This window comes from Bactrocera oleae, chromosome 2 (genome assembly GCF_042242935.1).
Source record: "Bactrocera oleae isolate idBacOlea1 chromosome 2, idBacOlea1, whole genome shotgun sequence".
Taxonomy (NCBI): domain Eukaryota; kingdom Metazoa; phylum Arthropoda; class Insecta; order Diptera; family Tephritidae; genus Bactrocera; species Bactrocera oleae.
Window position 1 is genome coordinate 82,382,360 of NC_091536.1, and position 14,455 is coordinate 82,396,814.

Here is a 14,455-nt window from a genome sequence, read left to right on the forward strand (position 1 = left end):
AATATTCGTTGTGAAGTCATTGAATAAACAACAACATATTTTTCATTGTGTTGAAAATATCAAATTTTGTACCGGAAAGTGATAATTTGCGGAAAGCTTTAATTTTTTTGGTTTCCATTTGAAGAAAAGTGCTGCAGAGTCGCTTCGAATGCTTGTCGAGATACATATATGGTGATCATGCTCTATCAACATGCAACATGCAAAAGATAGTTTAACGGCTCAAAGATAATGATTTTGATGTGAAAAATGAAAAACGTGGAATACCACCAAAAAAGTTTGAAGTCACCGAACTGCAAGCAATATTGGATGAAGATGATACTTTGAGTCTAAAGCAAATGGCAGTCATGTTAAATGTTGCACAACAAACAATTTCAGACAGTATGAAAGCAATGAGAAAGATCCAAAAGTGTGGAAAATGGCTGATACATGAATTGAATGAAAAACAGAAAGACGAAACAAAATCAGTTTTGTAAAAAGCAATAGTCTATACTATGAATAGATTTTTTTACTTTTCCATTCAAAAATAGTATTTACTTTCACAAAAAACGGTACACCTCTTAACAATTCACTGTAAGCTTAAGCACATAAATCCTCATAGTAACTAACTTATGCTCCTTCAAAATTGAACTTCAAATGCACATAAATATTAATGTACACTTCAAACCATTTCTATGCGCTCACCTCACGCACATCTGACTCCACCCTAAGGATACACCACAAATCGATATAATCACCTCCGGCCGCTAAGCAGGAAGTTTCCAATGCTATTACAATTTTGTTTGTAGCACTTCTATTGTTGCCTTCAAGGACCTCTGCGCAATTATATAATATATTCCACTTTCAATTATATTTTACGCTCGCACACATAAATTGTTATGGAAATACATACACACGCTTATATAATATTTTCAAACGAAAACCTTATTATGTCGTCAAACAATCCATACAATTTTTAGGCACGTGATCTAAAAGGTACTCCAACGTCATGTCACGAAAAGGTGGTAGCGCCGTATTTCCAAACCAAAGGCCAAGCAACCACCGTAAAAGTATAAATAAAATAAATTGTATGCGCGCGATGTTTATGTGCATAAGTAGATTTACGAGTACGAGAGTTTTAGCTAGACCAAAGCTAGCGAGTATTTACGAACACTTCAAAAGGTGATTTAAGCATTGCAAGTGTAATTATTATATATATCTAATATAAAGGTTTATTAATATATATGTGTGTGTAAAATCCTTAGTAGGAGGCGGAGGTGGATATGGTGAAAGCGAAAATAATTTACAGTTATAGAAGTAGACGCACGTTGGTACAGAAGTCCACTTCACTAGCACGCAATACACATTCAAGTGATGTCAAGCGTACACACACGTTCCATACATATGTACTCGTACATGCATACACAGCTCCCTTTTCAAGCTACATAGCCCCTGCCGGTGGGTGGCTGGCTAGCGGCTAGCGATGACGCCAACAGCGTCGAATGACGTTGCGTCATTAAATTTTCATGACCATGTCGTACGTTCCCTTTGTATTATTTTTTTCAGTTTTATTTTCCTCTCTTTTTTTCAGTGCACTTGGAGTTTTTGGTCATATGCACATATTTTTGCCCACTGCTTCACTGCTTTCAGAGGGTTGTCTTGTGGTTCTTGGTTAATGAGCGTGTCGACCCCAACGTATGCCATGCACTTGAGTTAATTATAAATATTCAGGGGAGCAGCAAGGCAGGTGACTTCGAGAGAATTATACTTATATAATAGTATTTAATATACTTGTAGAAATATAAAATGATAACTTTTTTGTATTAAGTTTGATATTTAAAAACGTGATGGTGATCAGAAAAAATTATTCTAGATTCGGAGATCGGGGTCAATTTCTTCCGGTGCCTTACAAAACAATTTTATAATATAATTTTTTCTCCAACAATTCACTACAATTATTACTATCATATCATAATAATAATTGCATATTGTAATTTAAAATTATGCTCTATTAAAAAATAAAATTGTTTGAGATCAGCATCAATGTCTCTTCTGGATGCTTTACCCGGTCATGTATGTGGTTCATAATATAGTACTCGATCGCAAAAAATATATGGTAATTTTTTTTTTCAAAATAAATGAAATTTTCTTTCTAGATCTCACAGGGCCCATATTTTCTCTCCGTGGCCCTGCCTGAAAGTTGTGATCTTAAAAAATCTAAATTATTATTCTTTCGATTAATATGTATTCTTAAAAAGTTTCAGTCCGTCAGTTATTTGATTAATAAAAATCGGTGGAAGCGTTTCATATTGTAAATATATATATATATTTATATAATAATAATAACTTTAGACAATTAAAAATAATTATATAAGTTTAAAACTTTTCACATAATTCGTTAGATATTAACTAAGGAACTTTGTTGTATTTTCTAATTCGAAAGCTCTAATAATCATGAAGTTGATATATGTATACTCATTACAATGAAACTATTTCCGATTGCTTTTTTTTCACAATGGGCTTTTCTTTTCTTTAGTCTATTTGTATCGATTTTTTTCTTCCCTCAACTGTACAACAGCAGGTTTGTACAAATTCTCTTGGCCGAAAAAAAAATTCGTTTACAACAAGCAACGTGAATAAAAAAGCGGAAGCATGAAATTTACTTTTTCGACACACCTGCCAAGTTTCCCAACCAACTTGGCGAATAGTGAGTACAATTTTACCCCACTTTTCTGTATTGCCCCCCCACAAGCAATTCAACATCAAAGATCCGTGTTCGTGAAATGTAATCCTCGCACGAGCGTTGAATTTAGGGCTGACTATAACAGTACGCACATCTAGACGAGCGTATTTTTTGTTTCTTTTCTCATTTAGTGCATTTGTGCGTTTCCACCTTTTTAACCGCCTCTTCGCTCCACCGCACTCTTCATATTCACACTAAAGCCCAAGGGCTTTTAGCTGGCTGCTATGAATGCTAGAACTGCTATGGAGCGCTTTCGAGTCCTTCCGCCATCCACTACCATATATACACATAAACATACATATACATAATTATTTACTCAAACGCTTTTCTTTCAGCTGCTCAGCATTCAGCGGCGTGTTAGCGTATTCAAGTGCATTTGGCTCGGCTCGGCCTTTTTCCTACTATCTTTTTCATGCTTTGTTTGTGTATTCATTTTATTTTGTTAGCATATCCGTCTATATTCCTCTCTTACGCCATTCATTATCCTGAGGCATTTTCCCATTTTCCCGCATTTTCTTTTTAGAAATTGTTTCAGTGGCTTGTCTACCACGAACCTTGTTATTATTATTACCAACATTTCCATGTTTCCTTCTTAAAACGCTGGTGCAGGGCTTAGATAAATTGTTCCACAAAGGTTTACGGTTGGCTAGGCACTCGTTTGCCGCAGCACTAGTTTATTTAGTGCACAACCGGAGACTATAATGTGGAGCAATTAAAACGAAAATTAAGCCCCATTATAATAGAATTTCTATGTTGTCGAATGATGAAGTACACAATGCCTACACGCTGCATCGAAAGCGTGGAAATGGACAACTTAGTAAAATTTTCAAACTTTCATAGCAACTGAGAATTATGCTTTCTCTTGTCAAACGCTAATGTCTAATGTCAAACGCACTATAAAAATATAATATTTCCAAACTGTCGTAATATTAAATCTTAAAGAAATCACCACTAGCAACAAATTCGGTTGGCGAATCTGTTTCTGGGAGAGTTCAATGCAAAATGGTTCAAGCAATTAATTGTTCTCCCCAGAGACAAATTTAAACAGCTAGTGGTATTTTATGCAGATCACTGCACAGATTAGAATACCGTTCTACAGATCTGCATCGGTTCTGCGACCAATGGATAGAGACAGCAGAGCACATAATCCTTAATTGCGCCGCAAACCCAATAAGGAGTCAGAAGCAGGCTATCGGACAAGTAAATACGGTGAGAGAACACATCACAATCCTTCAACCAGGAACTTAACCAACCTTTTTTGATTCAACTATATTAAATGAAGTGTTGTGCTAAGAGGAGAGGGCACTATAGATCACAGGTCGCAGTGCATTCTTTAACTCTCAATATATGTATCTAGATATGTATCCACTTTAGTATTTAGAAGTGTAGTAGCAAAATAGTATTTCAAATCTTTTTCCTAAAATATCTATATGTTATATGTTCATATAATCAACCAAAATACCTATAATCCATACCTTTCGAATAAAATTTTAAGCTTTTTTAGTGAAATTTATGACATCTCACCCATTTCGCTAGTAATTATATATTTATATAAGAACCCAATTTCACGAATGTCGGAATTCGAAGCGTACCAAGTAGTTTGTATAACTTTTATGATTGAAATGTGTGTCACTAGTGGAATGAAGAATATACCCATTAAAGAATATTACAAACAATTTACAATAACTTTTGTAAGAATGTTGTTGTACCGTATATGTACTCCGCAACATTCCAACGCATTTCAGCACCATTTACGGGTAATTAAATTTAGCAATTTGTCGAGCGCCAACTCAATTAACTAATTTGTCGTTTTGTTTGCAAAATTTTTAACCAGAAACATTGAAAGCCAAATAAATTAATTCCAATACAAACGGATAAAGAATCGCATGAAAATGGACGTCCTTTCACTTCACAGAAACAACATTTCAATCATAAAATTCTAAGCTAGTCGTTGTTTTGGAACACAGACATTCTAAATGTAACAAAAACTTTTAAGGAAGCTAACCACTTTGAAAGGAATTTTCCACTAAGAAAGCCAAAATAAGTGTATAAATAAATTGAAAAACGAAATTGGAAACAAATCCAAATAATAATCTTGAGTTTAAGGCAATAAAGTAAAAGCAAATGAAAAGTACTTGACATTGAAATCTAATGGAAATCTTGTTTCTGTGTCGTTAAAGGTTGTCCAGACGATTGCCAACGATCCTACTAAAATGCAAAAATATGCCATACAACAAATGTAGAGTGGAGAGGGAAAAGCTAATGTACGACAAGCCACAAGCAGACGCCACAAAACCGAAGTTTAACGAAAGCAACGCTAAGCCAACACACACACATACTCATACACAACACTAAAGAAACGAACACAATGTGCCTGTTAGTAACAACAACAAGAAGAACTAAAACAACAAAATTTAGTAAAATCACAACCAGCGGAGAAAGCAAGGGAGAGCATATTACCAACTAATGTAAAAGTTTTTACATTCCAAACCAACACGAGAAGTAGAGAAGTAAACCCACAAAAGTTGCGAAGCATACAAAAAAGGGGAAATGCAACAAAAATGAAATTAAAAGTTCCGAAACTAACTGAAAACGTTTGGACTAATAATAAGACAACAACAAAGTACAGCATAGTGTTTAAAAAGGGATAGTAAGAGCGTAAAGGAGTCAAGCCAAGCTAAGGACACAACATAACAAATTAAAGTGCGAACCTACGAGCTACGCCGTATTAAGTACAAAACTTTAGCAATAAAAAGAATATTTAAACATTTAAAAATCTTTAACGTAAGTCTACAAAAATGGCCGGTTCATTTCAAATACCGCTGCTAAATCTCGAGCTGCGGGAGGTCAAAGAAATTGTTTGGGAGAAAATTCAAGAGCCCGTTAACCAACGTCGTCTCATCTTAGTGATAGTCTCGATAGCGTTGCTTTTGGACAACATGCTGTACATGGTAATCGTACCGATTATACCGGATTATTTGCGTGAGATCGGTAGCTTCGATGATGACACACCAACGCCGCCGCCATTGCGTGATAATCGCACCGGTCTAATAATACCCGTACACCACGACCATCATGGACAAGACTCTGCCACCGGCATACTATTCGCATCGAAGGCCATTGTACAATTGATGGTGAACCCCTTTTCCGGTGGTCTCATCGATCGCATTGGCTACGACTTACCCATGATGATCGGTCTGACCATTATGTTCTTCTCAACAGCGATGTTCGCTTGTGGCCGCAGTTACAGTTTACTTTTCTTCGCGCGTTCTCTACAAGGTGCGGGATCGGCTTTTGCCGACACATCGGGCTTAGCCATGATAGCTGATCGCTTTACCGAGGAAAATGAACGTTCACAAGCATTGGGTATTGCTTTGGCATTCATCAGTTTCGGTTGTTTGGTTGCGCCACCTTTCGGCGGCGCACTCTATCAGTTCGCCGGCAAGGAAGTGCCCTTTCTTATTTTGGCGTTAGTGTGTCTCTTGGATGGGCTTATGTTATTGCTGGTAATGAAACCGCTTAAAGATCAAATAAGACAAAGCAAAGAGGTGCAACAACAATCGATTCCTATATGGCGCTTGCTAATGGATCCATACATTGCGGTCTGTGCCGGTGCATTGACGATGTCGAATGTGGCATTGGCTTTTCTAGAACCCACCATATCGCTGTGGATGGAAGATAATCTAACAACAGAGAATTGGAAAATTGGTATGGTGTGGCTGCCCGCCTTCTTTCCACACGTGCTGGGTGTAGTCATCACTGTGAAAATGGCGAGAAAATATCCACATCATCAATGGCTTATGGCCGCCGTAGGTTTAGCACTTGAAGGTTTCTCCTGCTTCATAATACCGTTCTCCAGCTCCTACCAAATGCTAATGTTACCCATTTGTATTATTTGCTTCGGCATCGCACTCATCGATACTGCACTCCTACCTACGCTGGGCTACCTGGTGGACGTGCGCTATGTATCCGTGTACGGCAGCATATATGCTATTGCCGATATTTCATATTCGATCGCATACGCAGTCGGTCCCATCATTGCGGGCGGTGTAGTAGAGGCGATCGGTTTTACAGCGCTGAACTTCATCATTGCCTTCTCCAATCTGCTGTATGTACCCGTGCTACGTAAACTGCGTAACATCTACGATTTTAAACCGTTCGAAAATGAAGCCAACATTCTTATGCAAGATCCACCAAACAAAGAATATCAAACTTATGTAATGCACGATCAGAAACCTATCGATGGTGATTTCAAAAATCATCTCGAGTATGGTCAACAATATCAGCAGGAGCAGGAATCCAATGTGGACGATACAAACTATGAGTATCAACAACAAGATGGTTACCAGCAAGCTGGCGGAGTTGGCGGTGGGGCTTATCAGCAAAATCAGGGTTATCAACAGCAATATCAACCTGGCTATCAGGAGCAGGGCGGTAATTATCAGCAAGAAACGCGACATCTTCCACAACAACGCGTCGCAAATCCGTTCCAGCATCAGCAGCAACAACAGCAAATTAACGATGGTGTCGGCGGGAGTAGAGGCCCTGCTGGTCCAGCGAATCCATTTAGACAAGGATTTTAAAATGTTGTCTTATACAAAGTTAGCGGTAATCTATGTTTGTTTTTATATCTTTGATCGCATAGTTTATGTGTTCCGTTGATTTTTCAATAACATAATATGTACTTTGTTGTTGTGGCTAATAGTAATACTATAATACCTATATATACATATATCTATACAAATAATGCAAATAGGTGAAAAGAGTTACATGAAAAATTAATAAATAAAAGCGATCATATAATTATCATAGCAAGTGAAGTGTACACTATAACCGCATGACTAGGCATATCATAGATACTCGTACATGATGTTGCACCTAAAATATCGCATACATACATATACTCATATATACGCCTGTATGTAGATATACCATATAAAGAGTTAGATAACAGAATCTCAAAAGTAGCTAAGAATTTCCAATGCAAACAGCACTTTTGTATTATACACTGAAAATAGTTATATATTATCATATAGGTATTGATAACTCTAGTTGAGTTAAAGATCATTTAAAATAGCAATAACAATGTACGCATCAATATGTATAGTCTATGTCGTGTACAGTATAGCATATAACAGAGCGCTTTGGAACGGTTATTGTGTACGAATATTGCTATTTAGTAAAAATTCTCAAGCACAAATTATTATTTTAGCATTAAAAAATGTATAGTTTTGTTTATTATTTAACAAAAATAGGTTTATTTAACGCAAACGCATCGGCTAGATGGTTATAGAACTAGCCAAGAATCACTTCCGACTGGAATGAGTCATACCTATGTATGACAGTTCACAAAAATACATACTAAAACCGTAAATAAATTTTGGTAGGCGATACATGACTGAAGTTTAGACACAGCATTGATTTATTTCTTATTTCTTATTATTATTATTCTTATAATTATTTAATTTTTACTCGAATAAGAATAATATTTGTTAAAAAGTGTATCATCAAACTTTTTCTATGGCGGGTTAAGACATTTTTCGTAAAATTTTCCAGATATTCGCTTCTTTTCTTTAAGATACACTTAGGCTTGGCTAGGTTAGGTTAGATGGCTGATTCCCTAATATGGTGAGGAATCACACTTAGTCAGCTAGAAACAGACTTTTGTGAATACAAAGTGTGAGATGCAAGATATTTTAGGCTTCATCTGACAAAGGTGGGAGATACTAGAAGGAAGTGTTGAGATGATTCGCTCTCATCCTCTTCCACGCAACTTACACACCTGGAATTCGATATATTTTTCAATTTTACCGCATGAAACCCGATCGGGCAGTTTCCAGTTAAAACTCATACAACTACTGAAAAGTGAACTTTGCAAAGGTATCTGACCATCGCTTGCCCAGCTCGCCTGAAGTCCAATCATCTAGTAGTGAACTGCAAGAAGCCAGTGCAGCTCCTACCCGTTCCTATTCTACAACCTAAACCAGCCTGCTCATAAAGTAACTCAATACCAGAGATCGTGCAGACACATATCTTCACTAGTATCGAGTGTATGGTCAGGGAGTTTAATAATCAAGAGACACTAAGTTTATGTTGATTCCTTTCTTTCATGGTAATATGGTACTCTTCCATGTCGCCTCTTTTAATTATTACCATACATAATGAAAATACTTAGAGGTATTAAATGTTACGTCATCTTGTTCACCTTTAAAAAGTCCAATTCAAGCCAATAGAATTATTGTGGATATAAAATGGAAACACGGTAACATTTGTTTCCACTTTTCGTTTCCTATAAAATTTTAAATATACCTTTAGGTGAAAAGGTTTAAAATCACTTAACGTGAGGTATTCAATACATGATTTTAATGCAGAAACATATCATTATGATTAACCTGAAGCCGTGCAAATATGATATATACATATAATAAGCGCTTACCAAGTTTTACTGCGTGTTGACGTAAGTTATGAATACAATTCGCAATTTATTTACTTATTAATTATTGCTATTTTATTTTGTGAAAACTTCAGTCATTTCAGCCGAAATACCAATACGAAGTATATTGGTTAAAGTTTTAAAGAAAATAAACATTTTGGTTTGTAAATTAGATGGAAAAGTATATAAACAATGAAGCTAGCAAAACCAAAGATTACCAGTTAGACATACTATAGTGACAAAGAGTAGAACGAAAATGAAATCGGAAGTTACGAGTAACAAAAATTAGCATGTATTTATGTAAGTGTGGCAAACTGGCGATTCGGTGCAGCTCTAGCAACACTGTCCACATGGCATCAATATCGCTTACATATCAAAAGTTGCACAAAAATCTTTCGGGTGTCGTTGTGAAGTGACGCTGGCGCACCGAATCGCTCGTTCGTCTTTCTAGATTTAATAAAACAAATACAAAAACAAAAAAATCCTCAGTTCAATTATGTGTTTAGTTTAAGTTTGACGCCACAAGCCGACATTGCACGTGGCCGACATCGCACATGTCTACATATCAATTAAAAAAGTTGACGTGTCGCCGATTGAGTACACACAGTCGGTGTGGCAGATAACGATTCTTAAACATAAGACACAACCAAGGTAACGATACATATCAGAGTCGCATGACTCGCCTGTTAAAATTACCACAGTGATATTAATTATTGCTATTTAGCCTGTAATATACATACATTTATAAAAACATATACTTATATTATAGATATCTATACATAACTATACATATATAAATATAATTATATAACTTTACTCGTGTGTAGTTTATCTCTTTGAAATTAAGCGATTATGAAACTATAGCTTACTCAATGAATATCTACACAAGCATAAATATTTTTATTGCAAGTATGCGTTAAACACTGCAGTATATATTTATATGATGCATATACTAGATTTATGTAAGTGCGAATTATCATATACATACATATGTTACATATACGAATATGTAACGACTTACACCGTTATATACACATGTATAATGTTATCTTTTCGATAGTGTTTATAATCAGGAATAAATAACTGTAAAAGTTCTCTTCAATTTTTATATTTAAAGTTTGTGAGTAAATATTAGTTACTTATATGTACTCATTAGTATGTAATTATGCATATATAATATATATTTATAAATGTATGCGCATGAAATGATTGTCGAGAGATATAGTTTATAAGAACAGCGTAAAATATAGTTTAATTTATTTTTAATCAAAATTTAAAAAAATTTATTTGTTATCTAAACACACGAACATTTTTTTGCTCCTTATCGGAAATTTCTCTTTCTCTCTCGCCTATTGCAATTACACGGGCACTCGGGTCAGGCAACTCAAGTCGGAAAATGTCTGCTTTTTCTTTTCATATAAGATTCTCAAAACCCCTTTTTTTAAGGGGTCATATTCACTTGCAAGTAAAACAAGAATTTTTTTAAGCATTTTTTTAACATACATTTTATTTAATACAAAAATTAAAAATGTACATTTACAGAATTTAATGTACATTAAGTTTGGTGAATCATTTTGAAAATTTTTTTATTTCCTTGATCCCGTAGCGAATCTTTAGGAGAATAAGATGCCTGACGGTGAGAAAGATTTTTCTGCTTAAAATTATCCCAAGTCTAAAATCCCAAAAAATATATTATTACCATAGATGAATACGGGTAATGATCGAAGGACTAGTCAAAATTTTTATTTTTGACAAAATAACGGTGTTGCAAAAAGAAAAGTCGTTTTTTGTGAAGGCTTAAAAAATGAAAATAGTAGTCAAAACTCGTTTTAATTCGATCAATACTTGGAAAATATATCTAGGAAGGTAGTGTGAAAATTTTAAGTCGGTTAGTCTACCCGTTTCGGAGAAATATCCTCCCCGACTTTAAGTGTTTCGAGAGAAAACTGTTTAAAGTTAGCAGAGTTAACTAAAGTCAAAAATTCTAACAAATACGCTCATATCATCGAAACTATATTGTATTTGTCGGATTAACTTGAAATCTTCGAAATTTATGCATTACATACATTCGATATACAATATGTGTAAACAACAAAAAATATTTTTTTTTGAAATTCACGAGTGGATATAACCCCTTAAACGTCGCATAAACATTTTTTTCGTTAGCTAATTTTTATAATTATTCACAATGTTCTAAAATATTTCTTTTAAATTTTGCATATTTGTGTACATATTTGCATTTTATATGCATAAAATATATGATAACATTATATATTTTCGAACAATTCAATTTTCACAGTTGCACCAATAAAAAAATTTCAAAATGAAAAGGAAAGCCGAATAGCATAGCAGCGAACTGTTACGAAAAATAACACAAAGCGTGTTGCTTGAGCACACGAGACTCCTTCGGTTTTTTCGTATTTTTTCGCCCAACTACTAGTTTGAAAAATAAGAATTTTCGTGTGTGAACACAGTCTTAGTGAAAAGTTTCTAATAATGCCTTTTATGCGGCTACATAACATAAATATGTACGTAGAACGGTTTTAACAACCTAAACAAGTGACTTTGATTTGATCAGTGACAAAATAATTGTTATTTTTAATTTTCTTGAGTTCAATTAATCTTGAAGAAACATTTGTTGCAAAATCATTATTAAACCCCTGTTAACTTTCGTGTCAAAGTTTTTGAATTTGTTGTTAGAAAATGTTACTTTTATTTAAAAGGTGTATTTCTACAATTTTTAATATTATTTTATGTATGATATACTATTTTTAAAAAAAATTTTACAAAAATTACAAAATAAACTGTTCTACAGCCTTTTCGATCAATTTCATGCACAAAAAAAAAATTGTATAATTAGATTCAAAAAAGTATATAAGAAATATAGAAGAAAATTTAAAAGTAATATTAATAAATTCTATATGTACATAAACAAAAAATATGACGATTTCATATTTACATACCTACCAATCAATTATTATTTGCTTGACTTTATGTACTGCACAAAAAATGCTGTGAATATTTTATAGCAGCAGGCATAAACGTCGATGAAATTAGCAGGTGTACCTTAAATGTGAATTAATTAATGTTAAATAGCTACATAATGTACATGTACTAGATATACATGTACTACTATACATGTACTACATACACGCATGTGTCACCGAAATACATGTAAGAACAGTTAATAATATTATAGATATTTGTACGCGAGCATAAGTGGTTTATGTAGTTAAAAACCGTTTCGTCAGCACTTTGGTAAAAATTACACAAAAATTCTCGTTCTATACCTATACAAAACAAATACAACCTATACATAACCCAAGCGAGTGTATACACACGCAAAATGCTTTACAAATAGTTATACAAACAAATATATATCTATAATGGCTATTAAAAAGATTTTTTTATTACACAAACATATATTGTATTATGACGTCTAGGTGTCAATTTAAGGCAATTTGTCAATATTTTATAGAATCTGCCTATTTAATTTTATAATATCAAAATCTTTACCCCTGCCCATATATTTCCGAAGATACATATATAAATATATACATATATACTGATAATTGGTTGAATTTTAAATTACAAAATGCTAAATGAACTACAAAAAATTATATACATAAATACTTACATATGTATGAGTATGCATTGCGACGAAGCAAAATGTTAAAACCGTAAACATATCAGATAATACGGCCATTTAAACAATTTTAGCGCTATATACAACACGTACATACCATATATACACATAAATATATAAATCCATGTATTGCAAGTAATAAGCTAAGTAAATACATAGAAATTTAGGTATTCATTACGCATGTAACAGCATTGACATATGTACATATGCAAGAAAAAATGCTAAAAATACATACATACCTAGATTATAAAAGTACATATATTACGGTAAATATAATAATTTATAGTGCATACATTACATAACCAATTAGTTTTCTGTTAAATTTCTAAGTATAATATTATATGTTTTCTTTGTTACGAAAATTAACTAATGAAAACGGAAATTGCCTTTAAGTAGAAATATATTTTTAATTATTTTACTAATTGTGAATTCAATAAATTATTTATTTACTCAGTTTTGTTGCATCAGGAACAAAATATAATGTTAGATTGACAAGCAATAGTGATTAGGTTTGGTTTGTTTTTCTAACTAGTCCATATTACAGATAAAGTCAAGAAGGTATACGCACATTTACACATAGCCCTCTTCTCTAAGAAGTGAGTAATGAGAGAGTACCGCGTAAGGTGTTGAAAAATGCCTCCAATGCAACACCCCAAACCATTTCTATATCTAAATCCACAAAGATCATTAAGATTAGCGACTAGAAACTGTTGCAAAGCATATAAGCATTCTCAGCTATAATAAAAATGTTTTTAGGATATGCTAGTACTTTCAAATACCTTGTGGTTCAACATTTTTTCCTGCTCGCTTACAAAACCACGGAACAATGTAGATAGTAGGTGTATGAATGAAGTAGTTGTTTTTAAAATAAAATTTTTACATATCCTGATCATTCGAATGGTTACCTCATAGCTAGCGAGTTCAGTTCAATTTTCAAACAAGGTAAAGAAATGTCCAACATTTCAGTTAAAAAAATGTCTGCAATCTCATCAATTACTTATAACTCTGCTTTACCATTAGCATGAATCACAAATAGTCAGCTGCCTAGAAATGATTACGATTGTTAGACAGATATACAAGTATAAGTATAGCAGTTTCATATATTTTAGTCTAAAAGAGATCTGTACATAGCAAACTGTTTGAACAAAAATTTTGTTCACACTCACCTTGTTCTTATTCAAAAATAATGATCGCCGACAAAACTAAACGCACTTTCTGCATCAACTTGTATGCTTTTTAACTAATTCGCTTCTAGTCTATCAAGACATTCTACTTATGGTGGTAGTTTCAATTCAGAAACTTTATACATTTTTGGTAGTGAGAAAGTTTGGGGAAAGCTATTTGGAATAAGTTAAAGATCTTCGATACTGGACACTGAAAGGCGTATATAGAGTTAGTATAGTCAGGTGGTTAGATTGGGGCAATAAGTCTTTATGCAACCAGAATGCTGGCTGCTGAATGATTATTGTTGTTAAATATTTTTTAGTACAATTTAATTTATCTACACTTATTGTACAAATTAAGAACACAAACAACCTACTATCATGTATACATACATACATATACATATGTTACCTACATATGTATATCATACACATTTAAGTAGAATATATTTACATGCAAATATATGAAAAATGTAAAAGACTACAAAAACAAA

At 33.6% G+C, this 14,455-nt stretch overlaps 1 protein-coding gene across 9 annotated transcripts in view; it reads left to right on the top strand.

Moving 5' to 3' along the window:
• The window catches only part of VAChT (Vesicular acetylcholine transporter), a 41,665-nt gene extending 27,210 nt beyond the window's left edge, over positions 1-14,455 (top strand). For 5 of the 9 annotated variants that reach the window (XM_070105856.1, XM_070105858.1, XM_036361494.2 and 2 more), the window contains exon 2: positions 4,900-14,455. In XM_070105856.1, coding sequence (XP_069961957.1) covers positions 5,518-7,302 — 1,785 coding nt within the window. In that variant the 5' untranslated portion in view covers positions 4,900-5,517 and the 3' untranslated portion in view covers positions 7,303-14,455. Of the gene's footprint in view, positions 1-1,296; positions 1,514-1,567; positions 1,724-3,386; positions 3,929-4,899 lie in introns of those variants that run through there. The other 4 variants (XM_070105855.1, XM_070105857.1, XM_070105859.1 and 1 more) reach the window with 3 other exon arrangements.